Source organism: Nomascus leucogenys, chromosome 2 (genome assembly GCF_006542625.1).
Source record: "Nomascus leucogenys isolate Asia chromosome 2, Asia_NLE_v1, whole genome shotgun sequence".
Taxonomy (NCBI): Eukaryota; Metazoa; Chordata; class Mammalia; order Primates; family Hylobatidae; genus Nomascus; species Nomascus leucogenys.
This window is the reverse complement of record NC_044382.1, coordinates 6,272,319-6,297,312: the sequence shown is the minus strand read 5'-3', so window position 1 is coordinate 6,297,312 and position 24,994 is coordinate 6,272,319. Positions and strand designations below refer to the sequence as shown.

The 24,994-nt window shown below is 46.2% G+C and overlaps 1 protein-coding gene across 2 annotated transcripts in view; it reads right to left on the bottom strand.

Annotated features, from left to right (window-relative positions):
- The window catches only part of SH3PXD2B (SH3 and PX domains 2B), a 120,861-nt gene that overhangs the window by 32,798 nt on the left and 63,069 nt on the right, over nt 1-24,994 (bottom strand). For both annotated transcript variants that reach the window (XM_030825079.1, XM_030825083.1), the window contains exons 5-6: nt 15,040-15,131; nt 6,850-6,875 (exon numbers count right to left, since the gene is read on the bottom strand). In XM_030825079.1, coding sequence (XP_030680939.1) covers nt 6,850-6,875; nt 15,040-15,131 — 118 coding nt within the window. The remainder of the gene's footprint in view (nt 1-6,849; nt 6,876-15,039; nt 15,132-24,994) is intronic.

Below are 24,994 nucleotides of genomic sequence, written 5' to 3'. Positions count from 1 at the left end.
TTGGCAAGGATGGTCTTGATCTCCTGACCTGGAGATCTGCCCGCTGTGGCCTCCCAAAGTGCTGGGATTATAGGTGTGAGCCACTGTGCCCGGCCATTTTTTTTTTTTTTTGGGACAGAGTCTTGCCCTATCGCCCAGGCTGGAGTGCAGTGGCACGATCTCAGCTCACTGCAACCTCTGCCCCCAGGGCTCAGGCAATTCTCTCGCCTTAGCCTCCTGAGTAACTGGGACTACAGGCATGCACCACCACACACAGCTAATTTTCATTATTTTTAGTTGAGATGGGGTCTCACCCATGTTGGCCAGGCTGGTCTTGAACTCTTGACCTCAAGTGATCCGCCTGCCTCGGCCTCCCAGAGTGCTGGGATTACAGGCTTGAGCCATTGCGCCTGGCTGCCATCTATTTTCAATATAGCAGCTAGAGTGATCCTTTTAAAAGATGTGTCAGAACATGTTTCTCCAAGGTCAAGTCCCTGTGATGGTCCTTACCTCACTTGTGAAAACCCTCTGTGGCCTATAGGGCCCTGTCTAATCGGCCTCTGATCAATTTTTTTTTTTCAAATAGATTTGGGGTTTCGCCATGTTGCCCAGACTGTTCTTGAACTCCTGGGCTCAACCAATCCACCTGCCTCAGCCTCCCAAAGTGCTGGGATACAGTTGTGAGCCACTGCACCTGGCCTTTTGATACTTTATTAGACCTCATCTCCTTCACTCTCCCCAATGTGGCACAGATAGTTACTTATCCCCCATTCTCTATTTCTTCTATAGTAATAGAATTCCTGAGTTTTGGCAGGGCACAGGGCCACTTGGAATAAGACTCCTTTATAGTTGGGAGTGGTCATGTAACTAAGCCCCAGACAATGGGATATAAGTGTGGAATTGTGTGCAAGTGCTTGGTAAGAGTCCTTACAGAAGGTAACTGGCTCTGCGTCACCCTTTCCTCATTACTGCTGGCTGAAACATCAATGTGATGGCTGGTGCTGCAGCAGCCATCTTGGGTCATAAGCAACCCTGGGAATGCTGGTGTTGCATGGCAGAGCAGCAAGATGGGGGCGTGGGTCCCTGCTACCATTGAACACTCTATCACTCCTGGACTATCTCTGGGATTTGAACTAAGAAGAAAAAAGTTCAATTGTTTAAGTCGCAATTATTTTGGATTTTATGCTACTTGCAGTCAAATCTAATTCACTTGTATCTTTGGTTGCTAGGCTCTGACCAGTAGCATCCTTGCCAGTCCTTCTCATGCAAAGCCTGTTTCTACTGCAGGGAATTTTGCATTTGCTGTTCCCTCTGCTAGGGACAGTCTTCTCCAGATAATGTGCATAGCCTTTGCTCACCTTTCCTTCAGTTTCCTGCTGAAGCGGCATCTTATCAATAAGACCTTCCCTGCCTGCCTTGCACTGCCTCATTCAGTTTTATTTCTTCCATAGCGCTTTCAAAAACTGTCATAGGTTCTGTATATTTACTTGTCTCCTTGTTTACTTTTCTACTCTAGAATAGAAGTGCCACAGGGCAGGGATAGTCTCTTGTTCACTGCTATATTCATACTGCCTAAAGGTTCGTAGGTCCGTGATGTGTTTTGGTGCAAGGGGAGCTAAGAATGCATATATATATATTTAAATACATATTAATACATTTATATATTTAAATACGTATATTAAATATATAAAATACATTTTATAATATATATTTTAATATATTATATATAAAATACATTTTATAATATATATTTTAATATATTATATATAAAATACATATTTTAAATATATATTTTTAATATATATATTATATATATAAATATAAATATATATAAATATATATATAATAATATATATATATATATTTTTTTTTTGAGATGGAGTTTTGCTCTTGTTGCCCAGGCTGGAGTACAAAGGTGCAATCTCGGTTCACTGCAACCTCCACCTCCTGGGTTCAAGCAATTCTCCTGCCTCAGCCTCCTGAGTAGCTGGGATTACAGGCATGCACCATGCCTGGCTAATTTTTGTATTTTTAGTGGAGACAGGGTTTCGCCATGTTGGCCAGGCTGGTCTCGAACTTCTGACCTCAGGTGATCTGCCTGCCTCGGCCTCCCAAACTGCTGGGATTACAGGTGTAAGCCACCAGGCCTGGTTGAATGTTTTTATATTTTTTAAGAGCTGTAAAGAAGAAGGAGAAGAGGAATGAGAAAATAAGAAAGAATTATTGTTATTATTGGTAGTAGTAGTGACAGAGACTGTATGCGGCCTATAAAGGCTAACACATTCACTATCTGACCCTCTAGAGAAAGTCTGTCAACCCCTGGCCTAGAACATGGATGGCTTCTTACTAGGGTTCAATAAGTGTCTGAATGGAGGAAGGAACAGTTTAAAACTCAGCTTTGCCAGGCACAGTGGCTCACACCTGTAATCCCAGCACTTTGGGAGGCTGAGGTGGGTGGATCATGAGGTCAGGAGTTCGAGACCAGCCTGGCCAACATAGTGAAATCCCATCTGTACTAAAAATGCAAAAATTAGCCAGGCATGGTGGTGTGTGCCTGTAGTCCCAGCTACTCGGGAGGCTGAGGCAGGAGAATTGCTTAAACCCGGGAGGTGGAGGTTGCAGTGAGCCGAGATCGCGCCACTGCACTCCAGCTTGGGCAACAGAGTAAGACTTCGTCTCAAAAAACAAACAAACTAACAAAGAAGCCCCAACCCCAAACCCCACTCCCCGCCCCAGCTTTAATGACTTCCTATCTTAGGGATAATTCAAATGCCTTCCTTCACATTTCATTTTGTTTATACAGGTGTCTTTTCTACCAGACTGTGAGAATGGTTCCCACCTGGGGACCTAGAGCACTATCAGGTACAGATAAAGTTACTCATTTAATATTTATTAAGCACCTAGTAGGTGTTTAAATAAATTATAAATTAATTATACATTAAATAAATATTGAATGAATAACTGTACCTGTCTTGTTCATTCAGCATCCAGCACAGGTGTACAACAGACATTTGTGGGGTGAATGAACACAGGATAAATGAAGACTTCTAGAAACCCTTCCTCCTCTATACAAGGCTCCAGGCATCCTTATAAATTTATAATCTTATAAATTAAAGATGACTCCTTCTTGCCTATAAGTAGAAAGAGGGCTTCAGTTAAGTGAAGATCCAGTTAAGTCAGGTTACTCTGTCCAAAAAGCTCAACTTTTGCCACCCAGTTTTAACACCTGATGGTGGCACAGTTGCACCACATACAATTTTCAGGACTCTGATGAATGCGCTGGGCATTTCTGCACTAACTCTTCTAACCAGTGTGCCAATGGGATTTGGCAAAACTATGAGCAGTGACAGAATGACAGAACCAAGGAATCATGAGATTTGCTATAAGCAAGACAGAGAGCCAGCAAATGATGAGGGCAGAGAGCTCTGGGCTGGGACTCTGGGTTGGCTGGAGCACACCCCAGACTGGCACAGGGCTCAGGGCTAGCACTTCCTCCAAGACTTGCTCTGGGGCCAGGTCCAAGACTACAATCTCCTTGCTGTTTTTCCATGGCAGTAGCTTAGACTGTAGTTCTCTGCCATGAAGTGGTTCAGAGAATGCATGGAGTTGCTTTTTCAGCACCAGTTCTTTCAGAGCAAGTTGCTTCATTTCACTCAGAGCACTCAACTTATTGAAACTGATGAAAAAAAGTTCATTCATTTGATCTACCAGGAGTCTCAAATTAGGCTTCAGGACGAAGTTGCTTCATTTCACTCAGAGCACTCAACTTACTGAAACTGATGAAAAAAAGTTAATTCATTTGATCTACCAGGAGTCTCAAATTAGGCTTCAGGACGTTTAGTTGTTAAGTGAAGACACCTACTGGTGGAGGGTGATATTGCAGCCAAGCTCTATAATGCCATAATAATTGCAATGTCTAAATGTTGAGGTAGGCAACTAAAGCTAAATTCTAGGAGTTGCCAAGTGTGAAATCAAAGGATTCCTAGGCAAGGATTATCACTTTTGTGGCCCAGCAGGAAATATGATAGAAGAGGGGATGAGAAAGAGGAAAGTCTGACATTGGAAGGGTGATTTTTATTATCAAGTGTTATAAAATATTCTCAAGATGTACAGTGCCTAATCTACCACAGAAGTTTTCTATTTGGGCATATTTTTTCTCCATGATGACATGTCTTGAATTTTTAAGATGAAGGGTAAAGAGGGATTTTCCTTCCAAAAATTCACTATACTGTCAATCTTGCTGAAAGAGTCAGTAAACAAAGAATGCTTTTAAGTAATGGTTAGAAAAATCAGGAAGAAATATGTTCCGCAAATAATTGGATGATCTCTTGACTTTTAGTGAGAAGATTCATTTTCTGCAGGATGAGCAGAATTTGAGACCACATTAGCCAAAGTCTGTAGGAGATAGCCAGCCAGCCATGACTGGGAAACGCCAGAGGCAGATAAGCCTTCTCCAACGCAGAGTTTTGGTGTAGAAATCTCAGGGGTTAGTCTGTCAATGTTAGATCCCTTTAAAATTCAATCCAAACGGCTTATCCTAAAATAAAGGAAGTGCTCAAAGGTCACATAAGATATAAGGCTAATCCCAGCTTGGGTTCTTAGTTTGAATGAAGAAAGATGCTATTTTCCAGCCAGTTGAACTATAAATAAATCTATCCCCATCATTTCAGGTGAATGACGTAACAGCAGTCACCACAAATTAGAGCTTTTTCTCCCTTTTCCAGACAAATCCCCTCATCAAGCCCGTTCTGACTGGACATTTGTGTTTGTCACAAACCAGAGCTGTCTCTTTCCTCTCTTCTCTACCCTCCCACACCCATTCCTTCTAGGGAAAGTCTCTGCATACTCGAAACCAGAAACTCTGCCAGCCCAAGAGTGGCAGCTCGTCTTCTCTCTGCTCTTTTCTAAGAAACATATAATTATCCCCAGGGCTCGGGAACTATTTGCAGCTTTAGCAGGATGCCATGGCTCTGGCCAGTACCTATTAAACTAGAAAGAGGAGCTATAAATGGACTGGTTGGGAAAAGACTGAAGTTAATTCTCGACGCCATTCCTTGAGGCAGTGAGAATGACCGTGGGGCCTGTGAAGTTGACCACAGGGCCCGTACCCAGGGGCAGCAAAGGTACTGGAGCTTTTGAATTTGGAATTTCTACTTGATATGGTTTGGATCTGTGTCCCCACCCAAATCTCATGTCGAATTGTAATTCTCAATGTTGGAGGTGGGGGCTGGTGGGAGGTGATTGGATCATGGGGGTGGGTCCTTTATGAACGGTTCAGCACCATCCCTCTGGTGCTGTCTCGAGATGGAGTTCTCAGGAGATCTGGTTGTTTAAAAGTGTGTAGCACTGCCCCTCTCGGTCCTGCTCCTGCCATATAAAAACTGCTTGCTCCGCCTTTGCCTTCCACCATGATGGAAAGCTCCCGGAGGCCTCCCCAGAAGCTGAGCAGAAGCCGAGCAGAAGCCACTGTGCTTCCTGTACAGCCAGCAGAACCATGAGCCAATTAAACCTCTTTTCTTTATAAATTATCCAGTCACAGCTATTTCTTTATAGGAGTGTGAGAATCAACTAATACACTACTGCTGGTCAGGGGCACCCATGTACTTTAAGTAACAGTAGTGTAGTAATAAAAATGGCATCAAGCATACATTACTGACAATGTGCCAAGCACTGTTCTAGGTGACTTACAAATATGATTATAAATCCTATAATAATCCCACAAGGCAGATTGCTATGATCAACCCCAGTTTACAGATGAGGAAACTGAGGCCCATGAGAGGGGGCATGGTTTTTCACTTCTAGGATCTCTGCTTGCACCCCTGATCCTCATCAACCCCTTCAAACCTCCTGGCACCCTAGGAAATTAAAGAGCGCTGGATTCTGGAAGTTCTGAAGTCCACACTGGCTCCAGGTAAGGTATGGGCCGGGGATGTGGAGAATGATCTTGGGTGGCAGAAGAAAAAGTTGGGCCACTGTTTATGTAAATGTATAAACCCCAGGGGAGAGCTCAATCATTCCTCTGTGCATACCCAATTTCCCACCTTCTCTTTCTCCATAATTGCTTCTGAGAGAAGAGTTGTGTCATCCAGGAAATGGAAAGATTATTAGGAGGGAATATAATGTATTTTAGGGAGAATGGCAATAGGGATGGGAATCGCTTGACACTGCATCTGTCATTGCCCAAAAAGGGCTGGGGTCTGTTGCCGAGGATGTCAAATGGATATGGCCCAAATCTACTGCACATTCCTGCCTCCCAGCCTGTGCCTGGCCATCCCCTCAGCCCAGGATGCCCTTCACTCTATGGAAACCTTCTGATCCTTCATCAAGACCCAGGGTCCCTCCTTTCCAACCCCTTATCATACCTGAGAAGAATGCTCTTAGCTCTCAGGTACCATGTTGCTCTGTATAAAGTGGAACAAAGGCATTTAACTCCCGATAGCATGGCTAGGAAGAAGTCTGCCTCCCCTTCTCCATGAAGGCATTCTCTGAGAAAGACTCCAAGTCTCAACCACTTGGCAGTTTTTTGGTATATTGGATGAAACAACCTCAAATACTATTTTTGGGAAATGGGATGGGGTATCAACCAATCAATCAAGCATCCATCCATCCATCCATCCATCCATCCATCCACCAATTCAACCACCCCTCCTTCCCTTCCCTCTTGCCACCCATCCATCCATCCATCCATCCATCCACCCACCCACCAGTTCAACCGCCCGTCCTTCCCTTCCCTCCCACCTGCCAACCATCCATCCATCCATCCACATCACTGTATCCTCAGCATGGAACCCAGGGCCTGGTGCACAGTAGGTGCTCAGCTGGAGTTTGCTGAAAACTGAACGAAGAGAAGAAAATAGAAAATATTCTTACCAGATTTCTTTTTCCCAATGTGCTCCCTGTACAGGAAAGAAAGGGGTTGGGAAAGAGTAATGAGTCAGTCAGTACTTGTCATGTATTGACATGAGTTATTCTACTAGGAAACTGAGATTCTCCATCCCCCACAACATCATCAGTGAATGAATAAAATCCAGGCCATCTAGAGGGACCCTGATTTCTTCAAAGAGAAAGAATTTCTCTTAATTTTCCCCCTTTGCCTGATAAGCGCTCTGGTGCCCTGGGGACCAGTGTCTCCATTTATTTGCAGACTGGAAGCCCTGGGGAGGAGCTGAAGGGGATTGCAGTTTGAAAATAGGAGTTAGGTCCTCACACTGCACTGAGCCTGATGCCTACCTTGTGAGGCACAGCAGAGGTCCCTGCCCCATTTCTTGGGATCCCCTAACCCATAGACATGGGGCAGAAAGTGCTTGGCAGTAAGTGTACAGGGAACACATTAAAACTGGGCAGAAGTTTGGACAGCAGTGAACACAGTGCACCTCCCTAGTGGTGACAGGGGAGACACTACTATGGGCTAGAATTCACAGGGAATAATGAATAGTGACTCCCTTACATTCGTCGACCATGTCAGAGTTTATAAATGCAACTGTATCGGCCAGGTGTGGTGCTTCACACCTGTAATCCCAGCACTTTGGGAGGCTGAGGCGGGTGGATCACCTGAGGTCAGGAGTTTGAGACCAGCCTGGCCAACATGGTGAAACCCTGTCTCTACTAAAAATACAAAAATTAGCTGGGTGTGATGGCACACACCTGTGGTCCCAGCTACTCTGGAAGCTGAAACAGGAGAATCAATTGAACCTGGGAGGTGGAGGTGCAGTGAGCCGAGATTGTGCTACTGCACTCTAGCCTGGGTGACAGAGCAAGACTCCATCTTGGGTGGGGGGGGGGGGAAGCAACTGTATCACAAATGCAGCATTACAAATTAGGGCTTACAAAGCACTTTAAAGTAAGTTATCTCATAAATAATAAAGTTTGCAGTAGTTGGGCTGGGAGGGACATTGTGGCAACAGTAGCATTAGCTAATATTATTAAATGGCACTAGATCCAGTGCCGGCACCCTGCTAGGCACTCATAGTTCACTCATTCAATACTCACAATGATCCCAGGAAATAAGTATTATTCTTATTCCCATTTTACAGATGAGGAACAGACAGGTTAAGTAATTTGCTCAAGGTCACACAGCTAGCAAGTAGCACAGCTAGAATTTGAACCCAGATTGAACTAACTTTTAAAAAACTGAGTTATAACTGACAAACCATAAAACCCATCCTTTAGGCCAGGAGTGGTGGCTCATGCCTGTAATCCCAGCACTTTGGGAGGCCTGGGGCAGGCAGATCACCTGAGGTCAGGAGTTGGAGACCAGCCTGGCCAACATGGCGAAACCTCATCTCTACTAGAAATACAAAAATGAGCCAGGTGTGGTGGTGGGCACCTGTAATCCCAGCTACTCAGGAGGCTGAGGCAGGAGAATCGCTTGAACCTGGGAGGTGGAGGCTGCAGTGAGCCGAGATCATGCCACTGCACTCCAGCCTGGGAGACAGAGCGAGACTCTGTCTCAAAAACAAAACCAAACAAACAAAAACTCATCCTTTAAAGGTATACAATTTACTGGTTTTTAGTATATTCACAAGGTTGTCCAACCATCAGCAGACCACTTTTATCACTCCAAAAAGAAGCCCTATACCCGTTATTAGTCACTTCCCATTCCCCCTCCTCCAGCCCTTGGCAACCACAAATCCTGCTTGCTGTCTCTAACGATTTGCCTATTCTGGATGTTTCATATAATGTATGGCCTTTTGTGTCTGGCTTCTTTCATTTGGCATAATGTCTTTGAGGTTCATCTGTGTTATGGCATGTATCAGTACTTCATTACTTTTTGTTGCTAAGTAATACTCCATTGTGTGGATAAACCACAATTTGTTTACTCATTACTAAGTTGCTAGACATTTGGGTTGTTTCCACTCTTTGGCTATTTTGAATAAAGTTTCTGTGAACATTTGTGTACAAGTTTTTGTATGGACCTGTATTTTTATTTCTCTTGGTTATATACCTAAGAGGGGAATTGCTAGGTCATATGGTAACTCCAGGTTTAACTTCTTGAGGAAGTGCCACACAGATGTCCACAGCAACTGCACCATTTTATATTCCCACCAGCAACATATGAAGGTTCCAACCTCTTCATATCCTTGACAATACTTGTCATATGTCTTCTTTTTTTTGAGATGGAGTCTCACTCTGTCACCCAGGCTGGAGTGCAGTGGCGTGATCTTGGCTCACTGCAACCTCTGCCTCCCAGGTTCAAATGACTCTCCTGCCTCAGCCTCCCCCGTAGCTGGGATTATAGACGCCCACCACCACGCCTGGCTAATTTTTGTATTTTTAGTAGAGATGGGGTTTTGCTATGTTGGCCAGGCTGGTCTTGAACTCCTGACCTCAGGTGATTCGCCCGCTTTGGCCTCTCAAACTGCTGGGATTACAGGTATGAGCCACCATGCCCGGCCTATCTATCTTCTTGATTACAGCCATTCTAGTGGATATGAATTAGATCTAATGATATTTCACTGTAGCTTGGATTTGCATTTCCTGATGGATAATGATGCCAGGATCTTCTCATACGCTTATTGGCTATTTGTGCATTTTCTTTGGAGAAATGTCTACTCAATGTCTGGGTTTTTAACCACCATGTAATAATGCTTCAGAGCAACCTGGGAGAAGCAGGGAGGGAGCCAAGCCAAAGAGCAGGGGCTACAGTCCTCCCGTATGTCTGGGAGGTGCAGCAGAGTCTGGCCAGGTCGGGCTGGGCTGGTGGTGATGTCTTCCCTCCAGCGAGGGAGGTTGACCTTCACAGTGCCCATGCAGAGAAGGGTGAGGGTCAGAGTGGAATGTCTTGCTCACCTTCACTGGCACTCACCGGGTCCTGGTCAGAAAGCTACACTTGGACTGACTCACTGCATCCTCATACATCCCTCTGAGGGTTACTCCATTTTGCAGATGAAGATACTGAGGCCCAGAGAGGTGAGGTACCAGGCCCAGGACTGGAACCCAGGAAGTCTGGCTGCAGCCCATTCTCCTGAGCACCACCTGGACCGTCTAGTGACTGAAGTTCCCCTCTTAGCTGCTGCATCAAGACGCACTAACGAAGGTTCCACCAGGCTGCTTCTACAGAAAGCACCAGCTGCCAGAGTTGCCATCCAGGCCTGCGACCTGAGCCGTGGTCTGGGCTTAAGTCCCGGGCTCCTACTGAGCCATGCACCCCTGCTTCCACTGTCCCAGCCAGAGCAGGGGAGTGGGGGCGGCAGGGGACTCTTGGGTTCAGGCAGCCACAGCATGCATTTGCTCAAGCAGGTGGGTCATCTTCTTGATGTGACATGCTTGGGGTGTTCCCAAGTTTTCCTACTCATGGCGGCCAAAACCCTCCTCCAATAGCACCAGCTGGCTAGGAAAGACCCCCAAAGTCCATGTCAAGCCCTAACATGGGTTGACCTTCAGGATCCTGACCAACAGACCAACCCCACTGGGTATAACCCTCAAGTTCACTATCCCTAAACCAACAACAAGGACCCAGCTGAGACTGCCTGCTGTGGCCCCAGAACAATCCCTTGGGCCCTTGGCAACCTCGCCACCTTCCTTCCTTTTCAAATCCTGGCTTAAAGACAGGAAGACGTCACTAGGTAAGCACCTGCCCTGTGCCAGACACCATCCTTTATGGGCAGGATCTTGCTTAGTCCTCACAACCAAGCTGTGAGCCAGGGTAGTGACGCCCGCTTTACTGATGGGAAAATAAGCTCAGAGAAGTCAAGTCATTTGTCCAAGGTCACACAGCTGGGAAGGGACAAAGAGATTTGAACCTTCCCTTTCTTTCCAGGAAGGCTCTCAGAACCAGATACATACACTCCAGCATGATGCTTGCTGGCTTGTCTCGGCTGTTACTTGGTGCTTTCTTTGGTGCAGTCTAGGCTGTGTTTTGTATTTTCAGTGGATGTTCTGTTTGTGTATGCACGGGTGCCCCATACCCACATGTTCACGCAGCTTTTCCCACCACTGTGAAAGTCAGCAGGCTCTCCCTATCTGGCTGATGAATGAATGAACAATGCCAGTGCCCTTGGCTGGATGCAGCATGGGCTGAGAACTCCTGTCCTGAGCTATTTCTATAAGCCCAAGCGAGCGAGCTAGTGGGGCTGCCTCTGCCACCAAAGAGAAGAAGCCAGAGAGTGCCACAAAGCCACCATGCAGCCTCTGGGACTTCCCACCTCCTCTCGAGGGCTGGCTCACACCCGTGTCCCCGAGTGTCCTTCCTTCTTGAATGACGAGACTCCTCCCAAGCACAGCAGCTGCCCCTGGCCTGGCCCTCTCCCCTCTGTGTGTCTAAGTTGGTCTGACGCTTGCTTAGAGGCTGGGGCCGCTGCAACCACCCTCGCCAGGGAGAGGCCAGAGGCATCCCAGCACTAACATTGGGAAGGGCCACCAGGGCGGGGCTTCTTCACCTCAGGTCCATGTACAGGATTCTGCACAAATGGGGACCTCCTGAAACTGCAGGTGCTCTTCCAGGAAGAGGGAAGTAAGCTTTTGTTGGAATCTCTAAGTGGTCCATGATGTTCCCCAAAGTTAAAGTCTCTGGGACACTGAGATAAAGTAGAAGAAAATCTGGCTATCGTTGAACCCAGGGGCCCAAGGAATGCACACCAATGTCAGTACCACCCTCGTGGCTGCTGTCCGTCCGCTCCTTCCTCTGCCCTTGGGCAATAAGGTCCGTAGAGCAGTCCCAGGTGCTTTTCTCTACATCTTCTCATTTGATTCCCCAAGCAATGCTGTGAGGGACGTGTCATCAGGCCCATCTTACACAAGAGGAGACTGAGACAAGGGGCGGAAAAACCTGCCCAATCTCACCCAGCTTGAAGGTGGCTCCTACAGGCTGGGAGTGGTGGCTCACCCCTGTAATCCCAGCACTTTGGGAGGCCAAGACGGGCAGATCACGAGGTCAGGAGATCGAGACCATCCTGGCTAACACGGTGAAACCCCATCTCTACTAAAAATACAAAAAATTAGCCAAGCGTGATGGCGGGCACCTGTAGTCCCAGCTACTTGGGAGGCTGAGGCAGGAAAATGGCGTGAACCTGGGAGGCAGAGCTTGCAGTGAGCCAAGATCACGCCACTGCACTCCAGCCTGGGTGACAGAGCAAGACTCTGTCTCAAAAAAAAAAAAAAAAAAAAAAAAAAGAAAGTGGCTTCTATAAACTGAATTCATATATTGAAACACTAACCCCAGTGTGATGGTGCTTGGAGATGGAGCCTTTAGGGGTAAGTAGGTCATAAAGGTTGAGCCCCCAGGATGGGATTAGCGCCTTTATGAGAAGACATGAAGGTAAGAGGATCACTTGAGCCCAGGAGTTTCAGACCAGCCTGGACAACATAGCCAGACCCTGTCTCTACAAAAAATTAAAAAAAAAAAAAAAAAAAAAAAGAAAAAAGAAGAAGCGACATAAGAGAGCTGGCTTTCTCTCTCTCTCTCTCTCTCCCAGGTGGGGACACATCTGCAAACCAGGAAGTGGCCTTCACCAGGCACTGAAATAGCTGGCACCTTGATCTTGGATTTCCAGCCTCCAGAAAGTGAGAAATACATTTTTGATTAAGCCACCCAGTCTGTGGTATTTTTGTCATAGCAGGTGGAACAGACTAAGACAGTAGTCAGGCAATTTTCCCTGCTGAGGGTATATCAGGCTGGGCATCTTGATCAACTCTTAAGAGACAGCGCTGGAATAAAGACAGCAACGTCTGGTCATTCCAAGAGGGGTACTACCATGAGCCGCCACTTCCTGAGCAGCTGGTGTGGTCTTAGAATTTTTCCCTGGGGCAGTCACTCAGTCCTCACCATTACCCTAAAAAGTACAGCTATTCCCATTTCACAATAGAGCAAGTGGAAGCCCTGAAGCGAAGTGAGGGAGGCCCATGGCCACACAGCCCAGGAGTGGCAGAGGCAGGATTCGAACCTGGGTGTACTAGATTCCAAACTCAGGCTCTTTTCTATCAAGTGAGCCTCTTGTGTGGGACTGAGCTTAGGTTCAGACTCAGGCTGACCTGGGGATTCACCTTCACCTCTTCCAAACCGTGCCTCTCTTTCATTATTATTTTGTTAAAAGTCCCTTTTATTATTCTGAACCTCAGCTTCCTCATCTGTAAGAGAGGAATGACAGGTTTTTTGTTTTTGTTTTTGAGACAGAGGCTCCCTCTGTCACCCAGGCTGGAGTGCAGTGGCGGCGATCACTGCTCACTGCAGCCTCAACCTCCTTGGCCCGAGCAATTCTCCCATGTCAGCTTCCTGAGTATCTGGGACTACAGGCACGTACCACTATGCCCGGCTAATGTTTTTTTATTTTTAGTAGAGACAGGGTCTGACTATGTTCCTCAGGCTGGTCTCGAACTCCTGTGCTGAAGCAATCCTTCTGCCTCAGCCTCCTAAAGTGCTGGGATTACAGGCGTGAGGGAATGAGTTTTTTTTGGGCAGTTTTGTGAGAAAATGAAGTGGAAAGGGAACACAAGTTCTGTATCCTTTGATTTACCTTGTGTAGAAATTATAATTGAAGCCAGAGGCTATGAGCCTGAATGGCAGTTCAATCCTGCTAGCCTGGGAGGACTGGAGACAAAGGTGCTTTGAGAATATTTCCCCATATTTCATGATGGTGATACAAATTGGGAAATGCTTACCAGACACCAACGCCAAAGACACTAAGAACAAAAACATCAGCCAGCATGAGTGAAACACCTCAAATTATCGGATTTATATTATTCTGTATCTTTATGATTATTTTTAAATTTATGAAACTGTGTCTTGGCTCCCGTGTTGGGAAGGCATTCCCTTGTGACATCTGATTCAAAGGTTTACTGTTGCCTCTTACAGTCTCCCTTGACTCCAAAACCACGCACTTCTGTGCACTCACTATGAGAAGCTGTATTTACTCGCTCCGTGCTCATCACAGGAAACGGTGCATATTGGGATATATTTATTGCAGAAACTTAGGTCTACTCTCCTGTGTGCTAGCAAACCACCAGTCCAGAGTAGTGCACTCGGAGGTCTGTGAACTCGATTTTGGAGGTCGCTGTGTGTGTGTATAAATATAAATGGCCTGACTTCACTTGTTAGAACACTCTCATGCTTTCTCCTCACAAGTCTATTTAAACAATTTTTGTGACTCCAGCAGATCATTTCCTTTCCAAAAGGGAGCATGTGTCTTTCTCTCTCGATACACATTCAGTGCTCGGCACACTGCCCACCATGCTGGCTGCTCGGCAAACTCAGCCTTGGTTACGGCTGCTGCCTGGGGCATCCAGCGAATGCATCGCCAAGAGTGGCAGCGTCTACTTCTGGAACAGAGCCTGGCTGGTACTTTTCAGCCCTTCTCGAATGAGCCCAGACAGACCCCAAACTCTGCCCGCTCTTGTTCCTGTGACCCCAGGACACTCCCAGCACCTTGGGCTGGTCTCTTTTCCCCACTGCTATTTCTCCGTTAGCCAGATCCCTTCCTGCTTTCCCCAAAGCACCCGGGCCGGCCAGGGTGCTGGTGCGTTAAGTGCGAGTAGGCAGGCGGTGCTTGAGTTTTACGTGGTATGCACTGTGTGGCTGGGGCTGCTGGCTGTGTAGCGACGGGCGTCTGGGCAAGTGGCCTGTCCACTGCAGGGAGAAGCGACAGGGAGGCAGGGCTGTGGTGGGCATTTTGGAGAGCTTTGGAGCCTGGCTGGTCAGGATGAAATCCTGGCCCCGTTGCTCACCGGCAGCGGGGTTTTCGTCGGTTTGGGTTGCTCCCGCATTCACATCCCTGGCAGTTCCTGAGCACACCCATCTCTGCAGACAGAAGCCAGATGAATCTACGGCTCAGCCCCTGCCTCGCGGGCTCAGTCTGCCCAGTTCCCATACACCTCGCTAAGTGCTGTGGGCAGGTGCAGAGTGTGATGGGATGACAGGAGTGGCACTCAGACAGTTTCCTTCACCTGTCAAACAGGACGATCACTACCCACTTACAGCAACTCTGAAGGCTAAGTGAAGTGCAGTCTCACAGGGGCTCAGCTGACGAAACTCACATTTGGCTGCACTTTGCTTTACTTGGGGGTGGCTGGACTGGCAGGAGGGCGGGCTGTGGGGCTCCATCTGGGGAAGCCCACAAACAAACTTACTCTTTGGGGGGATTCAGGTCCTCAGGTCTTGTCTCAAAGAACTGCAGCACCTCATCACACTGAGAGATGTAGGGGGGCAGCTGGATGAGGGCCTGGAGAAGAGAGACGCAGGTGAGTGCAAAGGAGGAGAGGGGGCTGGGCATGGTGGCGCGTGCCTATAATCCCAGCTACTTGGGAGGCTGAGGCAAGAGAATTGTTTGAACCTGGGAGGCAGAGGTTGCAGTGAGCTGAGATTGCGCCACTGCACTCCAGCCTGGGTGACAGAGCGAGACTGTCTCAAACACACACACACAAACACAAAAGCAAAACCAAAAAGCAAAGGAAGGAGACGGGTGTTAGGAATGCCATACACCACCAGTGGCTCTCAAACTCAGGAAGGCACCAGAATCACTTGGAGGGCTTATTAAAACACAGATCGTGGAACCCCACCCGAGTTTCTGATTCAGTAGTTCTGTGGAGGCGGCTGAGGATGTGCATTTCTAAAAAAGTTTCCTGGTGATGCTGCTGGTTTGGGGAACAACACACACACACACACAGTATGATATACATGCATATATTATAGGCATATTTGTTCAAGTAATATGTCCATATTTAGGCAAAATCAGACCATACTGTACATGCCATTTAGTAAACCTATGCTTTCACTTAGCTATAAATTGTCAACTTCATGCCATTTCATTATTCTTATTTATTTATGTTGAAACAGGATCTTGCTCTGACACCCAGGCTGGAGTGCAGTGGTGCAATCTCGGCTCACCACAACCTCTGCCTCCCGGGTTCAAGTGATTTTCGTGCCCTAGTCTCCTGAGTAGCTGGGATTATAGGCATGTGCTACCATGCCTGGCTAATTTTTTTTTTTTTTGTATTTTTAGTAGAGATGGGGTTTTGGCATGTTGGCCAGGCTGGTCTCGAACTCCTGGCCTCAAGTGATCCATGCACTTCAGCCTCCCAAAGTGCTCGGATTACAGGTGTGAGCTACTGCACTTGGCTCATTTCATTATTCTTCTATAACATCATCTATACTGGATATTGGATTTTATACAGCTGTTGTCATACTTTATTCAACTCGTTGTCTACTGGTGAATCTTTAGGTTATTTCCAACATGCTCACATATTATGTCTTAACTCACGAATCTGAAGCATTAAAGTGAAGGGACTGTTTTATGATTTAGATAGAGGTTTAAAGTCTCCAAGTTAATAAGGGGTTGAAATAGATCTTCCACTGGCCAAATTCCACATTAATCTGCCCCAGTGACTCACTGGCTGTATAGCCCTCCACAAAGCTGGTTTATCTACTAAGAGGTATTCATTCAATGATTCAATGAGCATTTTCTTTGTGCTCAGCACTGCACTAGTTTCGGTGCCAAATACAAGAGAAGTGCAGGGTACACTCTGCTCATTAAAGGATTTGAAACTCAGACGGCCATCATGAATAAACAGCTCAGTTTAACAAATATTCACTTAAGCCTCCTTTGGCCCGGGCCCTGGACCAGGGTAATGAGGATGCAGATCTGAGGGTGGTTCAGGTGGTTCATGCATACATTTTGTTGCACACACCTGTGCAGAGAACACGTGTGCATATACACAAATTGCACAGGTGATTCTGCCAGCCAAGCTGCCCAAGCAGTGCGTGCTCTGCATGAGGCTGGACTCTGTTCTCTCCTAGAGGGCCTCTCATGAGCCTTCTCACCATGCTGAGCCTGAGTCTGGGCTAGAAGAGGTGTGTCTTGCATTTCCTTTCTTTCTTTTTTTTTTTTGAGACGGAGTCTTGCTCTGTCACCAGGCTTGAGTGCAGTGGTGCTATCTTAGCACACTGCAACCTCTGCCTCGTGGGTTCAAGTGATTCCTGGGCCTCAGCCTCCCTAGTAGCTGGGATTACAGGCGCCCGCCACCACACCCGGCTAATTTTTTGTATTTTAGTAGAGATGGGGTTTCACCATGTTGGCCAGGATAGTCTCCATCTCCTGACCTCGTGATCCACCCACCTTGGCTCCCAAAGTGTTGGGATTACAGGCGTGAGCCACTGTGCCCAGCCTGTGTCTTGGATTTTCTATATAACCAGCCCTTAATAGCTCACTGCCCAACTCCCAAAGTGATGTGCCAGTGCTGCAGCAGTACTGGGCTCTTGTGGACCAATGGAGAGATGAATGGAGGCCTCCAGTGTGGTACCTTTTACAGGGCTTTGGGGATATGTTGACCCTACACAATTATTTCTCCCATTAAAAAATTAAATTGTGGTAAAATACACACAGTAAAAAGCTTATCATCTTACCCATTTTCAAGTGCACTGTTACAGTGCATTAAGTATTTAATGCATTCACACTGCTGTGCTACCAGCACCGCCATCCATCTACAGAACTCTTTTCATCTTGCAAAACTAAAACTCTGTACCCATTAAATAACAACTACCGTTCCACCCTCCCCCAGCAACCACCATTCGACTTCTGTCTCTAGGGATGGATGAATCCAGGTAGCTCGTATCAGTGGAATCATACAGTGTTTGTCTTTTTGAGCCTGGCTGATGTCGTTTAGCAAGCTCATCCATTCAAGGTTCATGCTTGTAGCAGGCGTCAACACTTCCTTCCTTTTAAAGGCTGAGTAATATTCCATTGTATGGATACACCACATTTTGCTTATCATTCACCTGTCGATGGACACTTGGGTTGCCAACCCCACATTACTTTGAGTCAGGCTCTAACTTTAAGCCCCCGAGCTGCAATCTGCTCCAGACTCAGAATCGATAAACACACCATGAGAGACGTGGATGGCCTGGAAGGGCACCTTTCCTGGTCACTGTCCATCCTCCCACCCTTCTGAGGGGTGACTAAAGGGCTCACCAATTTTTAAAATTAGACTTTAAGTAGCTCCTGCTCTGCAGCAAATCCTTCAGGACTGTTTCTAGAGCTGAATCAGGGAGTCCTAGAGACAGGAGCAGGCCCTTCCCTCCCTCGCCTCCTGTTTCTAGTCCCCCTTCTTTTTCTGGTTCCAAGCAGTGAGTGGTCATTCTTCTGGCCTGGATGAGCTGCTGTCTGCTCCCCCCTCCCCATAGGCCTCTTTTTCCTCTGAAATCCTGCAGCCCTTGCAGTTGGAGCCACATAATGAACGAGCTGATTATATGCTGGACTGTGGTGTGTCCTGGCTGCTTTGTGTGCAAATATCTTGCGGCTTCCCCCCAAGACTGCAATAACAGCACTCCTCGACCTTGGCTCAGCACTGGGTGGCTCCTGAAATGTGTTCATCTGTGTCACTTTATGTAGCCCTGGGAAGGCTGGCCCATTTAAGAGATGGGGAAATGGACGCTCTGTTGAGGTGGCTTGGTCTAGAGAGTCCAGGAAAGGTTGACAGCAAACCTCTACCTTAAATCCACAAAAGGCGGCAGGGTGGCAGCTGTTCCTCCTCCACCTTCCCTACGTGCCTAGACTGTGCTGGGGCGACCCTAAATAACACGAGGGAACAGCCCGGAGCTGGCCATGTGTCTCTGTTAGAGGAGAGCTGGGTGGCCGTGGGGCATGGCCCCTGGAGGTGGTCACTGTCTCTGCCTGGAGGGGACCTCCCAGGATGGGCAGAGGCCCCAAATGGACCAGAAGGGGAAGGGACAATGAGGCCCATGGAAACCTGATGATGCCAAGTTCCCTTCTGGTTTTGAGCTATGCCTAGGAAGTAAAAGCCAAACCAAACCCCTAAACCATAAAAGAAGTCAAGTTACTAATAAAAGGCATGGCTGAATGCTTTGATGTTGGCCCATTTCATTTGGGATGGACTTGGCTACCAGTAAAAAATGACCCAGGGCCGAGAAACCATTCTGCTTCTGAAAGACTCCAGGATAGTCCTAAGTTCCGTCGGTAGTGACAAAGAACCACAGCTCCAGCAAACTCAGTCCTGTTCTGGAAGGGATCCTGGCGCTTTGGACAGATGTGGCTGATGCTGGCATGAGAGAGGAGAGCAAGTCCTGCTTGCAGAGAGTAACAATAAAGGTCAGACAGAACCAGCTCTTGATTCTGGCCTCGTCACTTCCTGGCTGTGAGGTTCTGGCCAAGTCTCACCTGCCTCTCTGAGCCTCAGTCTACTCATCTGCAAAGCGCAGCTAAAGAAGAACACCCATCTTGCAGGGCTGTGCTATAGAATAAGTGAGGAAGTGGTTGTAGGGTTTCCATCATATATTAGTTGCTTGCTGGACACTGGATAACCTTGTTGGCTCTCTATACTGCCCCAGGTCCAAGAATATAGTGTTTCCAAAGGCGATTTCAGAGGCAGCCAGATGATTATGTTAAATGACAATGCCTTGGCTAGGGAGAAGGTTCATGTTTTCTCAATTCTTTCAACCCTCTTTAATTTAAAAAAGAATGCCCCAGAGAAGTAACACTTGTCTAACTTGCTTCCTGAGAGCAGGACGGGCTCTGCAGAGCCTCCGGTAGGCAGGTAACAGCAGCTAGCTAGATTTAAAAATGTTTTCTGTTGTTGTTGTTGTTTTATTGTTTTTATTTTTTACTTTTATGGCAGGTACATGATACCCATTCGTTTTGTCTTGTTTGTTTGCTTGTTTTTGAGACAGGGTCTGGCTCTATGGCCCAGGCTGCGGTGCAGGGTGGGATCTCAGCTCACTGCAGCCTCCACCTCCTGGGCTCAAGATCCTCCCATCTCAGCCTCCCGAGTAGCTGGGGTTACAGGCGTGCACTACCATGCCTGGCTAATTTTTGTATTTTTAGTAGAAACGGGGTTTCGCCACGTTGCCCAGGCCAGTCTCAAACTCCTGGGCTCAAGCGATCCTCCTGCCTCAGCCTTCCAAAGTGTTGGGATTACAGGTGTGAGCCACAGTGCCCAGCCGATACCAGTTTTATGTTATGGTTGTGATATAAAGTTTTCTCTAAGATATATTGTTTTCAGAAGTTCAAAAAGTCAGGAAGCCCTCTTAGCACAGTAGGCAGCAAGTCAGTCTCATAATCTGAAGAAGCTCAAAAAGTGAGTTGAAGAAAAATACGAGTAATAATATAGGTGGGTGGTGTATGACAGAATTCCAGAAGGGAAGTCTCAAGTGACTGGAGTCTGGTAAATACTACTGTTATGTTGCCCACAGTTTAAAATACTACAGCATGGGCACACACACTCACAAGTGTGTACATTTGCATGTGTGTTCGATTTAAGGTACACCATATGATGGTTAGTTACTACCTGAAGTTCCCTCATTAAGAATGAACACTGGTGCAAGTGAAAGACTCTAATCAGAAGTCCACACTTCAGAAAAGGCTGCTTCAGGACTTCAGCTGTCTTCATTGCGGATCAATACCACAGCCTTTATTCATTAGCCTAACTGTTGTTAGAAAGAATTTTTTTTTATACTGGTGAAATGATCCTAGAAATATTCTCAGACACTCTGGCCCTTGCAAGAACAGAACCTGGTGAGCCCAGTACCGTACATCCTTCAGAAAGTGGCCCAGGGTCTAGGATTTAGGATTCAGCCTCTTCTTGAGGATTTTACTGTCAGACCACGGTTAGGATGAGCTGATCCTGCTTCTAGAATGTGGCTGCATCTGCCTTGAGGAATCATTCACGCAAAGAGATGTCAGACAGACAGCTGGGATTTCAAGGAGCTTCCAGAAAAACTTGAGTGGCAATTTATGAGGTGGCTTGATAATAAATGCTTGTATGTGTGACAGGATTCAGCTAAGTCATATTTTCATTGTGTCTTTTGATGAACAGAAGTTCTTAAATTTAATGTATTCAAATAAACCAATCTTTTTGTGCCTGGTATCCTTTTTGTATCTTTAGAAATCCTATACCTAGAGATTATAAACATATTTTCCTAATGTTATCTCCTAAAACCTTTTGTAATATTGCCTCTTACATTTATGTCTTTAATTTTCTTGGAAATGATTTCATGTGTGGTGTGAGGCAGGGGTTAGTTATCTTTTTTGTTTTTTTTCCCATGTGGATACCCATTTATTGAGGAATGATCTGCAAGGCTGCCTTTGTCAGTATCAGAGTGTCCATCCAAATACACATGGATCTGTTTCTGGGTTTTCTATTTGTTTCAAGGGTTTGTCTATCCTTGTGCTAATACTGCACTATGTTAATTACTGTAACTTTACAATAGGTCTGGTAGAGCAGAAAGTTTCTTCCATTGTAATATACACCTGGTAGCTAGCTTTGGGATATCATCTATGGCTCTCATCTATCTCTATCTATTAGAGACCTTCATTTTCTACTAAAATAAAGCTAATTATGATAGATCAAATTGGCTTAAGTTGGTTCACAATAATGTCAGTAACAGATACCCAAATGTCACGTAACAGCCTATGTAGTCTATAAAAGAAAGGGATTATTTCATCTCTCTCCAGGATGGCAGTTCCCTTGAAGCTGAGCCCAGGTAATCTGGCCAAAAAACTCCAAATATCCGCTCTATTTATCATGTTTCTTTAATAGCAGGGGGTAGTAACTTCCATGTGGCTCATTTAACATAAGCAGTTTCCTCCCTATGGTTAGTCCAGGTGAATTCATTATCTCTGTACCATTCCAAGCATCAGGCTGCTGCTATCCTGTATTACTCTCGGATTTTAAATTCCCTTTTCAAAACCAAAAGTCCAGGAGTTGGTGAAGCCCTTGGGTGCAAGGAAAGTCTGACTCTGGAGAGAAGTCAGGTGGGCTGGGGAAGAAGCAGAATAGGCTGATTTGGGCTGAGGGATAGCAGATTCTGGGGAAGGTATGAACTGGAACTTCCCGGCTAGGCAAGGTGACCCTATAGTCCTTGCCAGCAGGGCCTGGACAAAAGAAGACCATCTCCAGAATTGGAATTTCAGGCTCTAGAGGTTTGGAAAGGGACAAGGAAGAGCTGAACCTTCTTCTGAGGGCTGGGAGGCAACAGCAGCGCTGATGGCTGCTCCTTAGCCCCGGCCCTTCCTTTGTCATGAGGTACTTAGGAGACAGAAGAGTCTGGGTTTATCTGGCTCTAAGAAACACACATTTGAATACCTCGGCCTTTGGCATTTTTACTTTCTTTCTTTTTTTTTTTTTTTTTTTTTGAGATGGAGTCTTGCTCTGTCACCCAGGCTGGAGTGTAATGGCATGATCTTGGCTCACTGCAACCTCTGCCTCCTGGGTTCAAGCAATTCTGCCTCAGCCTCCTGACTAGCTGGGATTACAGGTGCCGACCACCACACCTGGATAATTTTTGTATTTTTAGTAGAGACGGCGTTTCACCACGTTGGTCAGGCTGGTCTCAAACTCCTGACCTCGTGATCTGCCTGCTTTGGCCTCCCAAAATGCTGGAATTACAGGCATGAGCCACCATGCCCAGCCATACCACTTTCTTAGAGGCCATAAGTGGTATGTGAGTGTGGAGGCGTAAAAGGCTTGAGTCCAACTCTCTAACCCTCAAACCTAAAAATCTTATTGTAAGTAACTTTGTTGGGCCTCCACTTCCTCAACTACACAATGGGAATAATAAAACTTACTCCTGCCTAGGAGTTCGAGACCAGCCTGGGCAACATGGTGAAACCCCATCTCTGCCAAAAAAAAAAAAAAGGTATGTGCTGGTAGTTCCAGCTACTCAGGAGGCTAAGGTGGGAGGATCACTTGAGCCTAGGAGACTGAGGTTGCAGTGAACCAAGGTCACCCTACTGTACTCCAGCCTGAGAGACAGAGCAAGACCTTGTCTCAAAATAATAAAAATAAAGCCTACTCCTCAAAGTTGTTGGAGAGATAAGGCAAGGTCCCATCTGGCAAAGAGCAGACACTCAATCAGGAGAGGTTTTCTGACCTTCTTTGATGTCTCCTGCCAAGAGAGGGATCATATGTCCGCACACTGTCCCCTTCTGTTTAACACTTTTTTTGTAGAGATGGGGGTCTCACTATGTTGCCCAGGCTGGTCTCAAACTCCTGGCCTGAAGCAGTCTTTCCACCTTAGCCTCCCAAAGTGCTAGGATTACAGGCATCAGCCACTGCGCCTGGATTAATACTTTTTAACAGATTTACTGTGGCATAAATTACATACCATAAAATTTACCCATTATAAGTACACAATATCAATGATATTTGGTAAATTACAGAGTTGTGCAACGATCACCACAATCTAGTTTCAAAACTTTTCCATCACTTCAAAAATGTCCCCCAACCTAATTTACAGTTCATCTCTGCTTCTTCTACCACCCCCAGGTCTGGGAAACCACTGATCTGCTTTTTGCCTCCATAAATTTGCCATTTCTGCACATTTCATATAAACAGAATCATACAATATGTAGTTGTACACATCTGGCTTCTTTCACTTAGCATTATGCTTTGGAGATTCATCCAGCTTGTAGCATTTACCAGTGTTTCATTGCTTAATTTATTTATTTAGAGCTGGAGTCTTGCTCTGTCACCAAGGCTGGAGTGCAGTAGCGCTATCATGGCTCATGGCAGCCTCCAGCTCCTGGACTCAAGCAATCCTCCTGCCTCAGCCTTCTGTGTCCTGGGAGTACAGGCTCAAGCCACTGTGGCATGCTCCCAGTGCCTTTTATTGCCAAATAAAAAGATATGTCTATTATATGGATATTACGCACTCTGTGTATCCATGCACCAGTTGATGGACTTGTGGATCACTTCCAGTTGTTGGCTATTATAAATTAATGTTGCTATGAACATTTGCAGCCAAGTCTTTCTGTGGACATAAGTTTTAAATTCTCTTGAGTATATACCTAAGAGTGGTCATATGACAAGTTTAACTTTTGAGGAAACTGCCAAACTGTCTTCCAAAGTAGCTTCCCATCTTTTTTTTTTGTGACAGAGTTTTGCCCTTGTAGCAATGACACGATCTCAGCTCACCACAATCTCCACTTCCCGGCTTCAAGCGATTCTCCTGCCTCAGCCTCCTGAGTAGCTGGGGTTACAGACATGCGCCACCTCACCTGGCTAATTTTGTATTTTTAGTAGAGATAGGGTTTCTCCATGTTGGTCAGGCTGGTCTCGAACTCCCGACCTCAGGTGATCCGCCCGCCTCAGCCTCCCAAAGTACTGGGATTACAGCCGTGAGCCACCACGCCCGGCTTGTAGCTTCCTATCTTAAGGGCTCCAGTTACTCTATGTTCTCACCAACACTTGGTATTGTCCTGTCTTGTTGATTATAAGCAACTCTAGTGGCTGTGTAAATATCTCGTTATGGTTTTATTTTGCATTCCCATAATGACTAATGATATTGAGCATCTATTCATGTGTTTACTAGTCATTCCTATGCCTTCTTGGGTAAAATTCGTATTGAAGTCTTTAAAATCGGGTTGTCTTACTATTATTGAGTTCTTTGTGTATGTTCAATACAAATCCTTTACCAGATATACGATTAACAAATATTTTCTCCCAGTCCATGGCTTGCCATTTCTTTCTCTTTTTTTGGAGATGGAGTGTCACTCTGTTGCCCAGGCTGGAGTGCAGTGGCACAATCTTGGCTCACTGCAACCTCCACCTCCTGGATTCAAGCCATCCTCCCACTTCAGCCTCCCAAGTAGCTGGGATTACAAGCATGCGCCACTACGCCCGGCTAGTTTTTGTATTTTTAGTAGAGATGAGGTTTCACCAAGTTGGCCAGGCTGGTCTCGAACCCTGGACCTCTGTCTGCCTTGTGATCTGTCTGCCTTGGCACTCCAAAGTGCTGGAATTATAGGCGTGAGCCACTGGCCTGGCCATTTTGTTAATGGTACTTTTTGAGATACAGAAGTCTATACGTCAATTGAATTAAATTCAATTTTTATCAGTTTTTCTTTAAAGGCTCACACTTTTGGGGTCATGGCTAAAAACTCTGCCCAACTCAAGGTCGTGATGACTTTCTCCTATGTTTTCTTCTAGAAGTTTTACAGTTTTAGCTCTTATATTTAGGGTTATGATCCACTTTGAGTTGATTTTCATGCATGGTATGAGATAAGGATCTAACTTCATTTTGAGATAAGGGTGTAACTTCATTTTTTTTTTTTTTGCATATGTATAGCTGTTG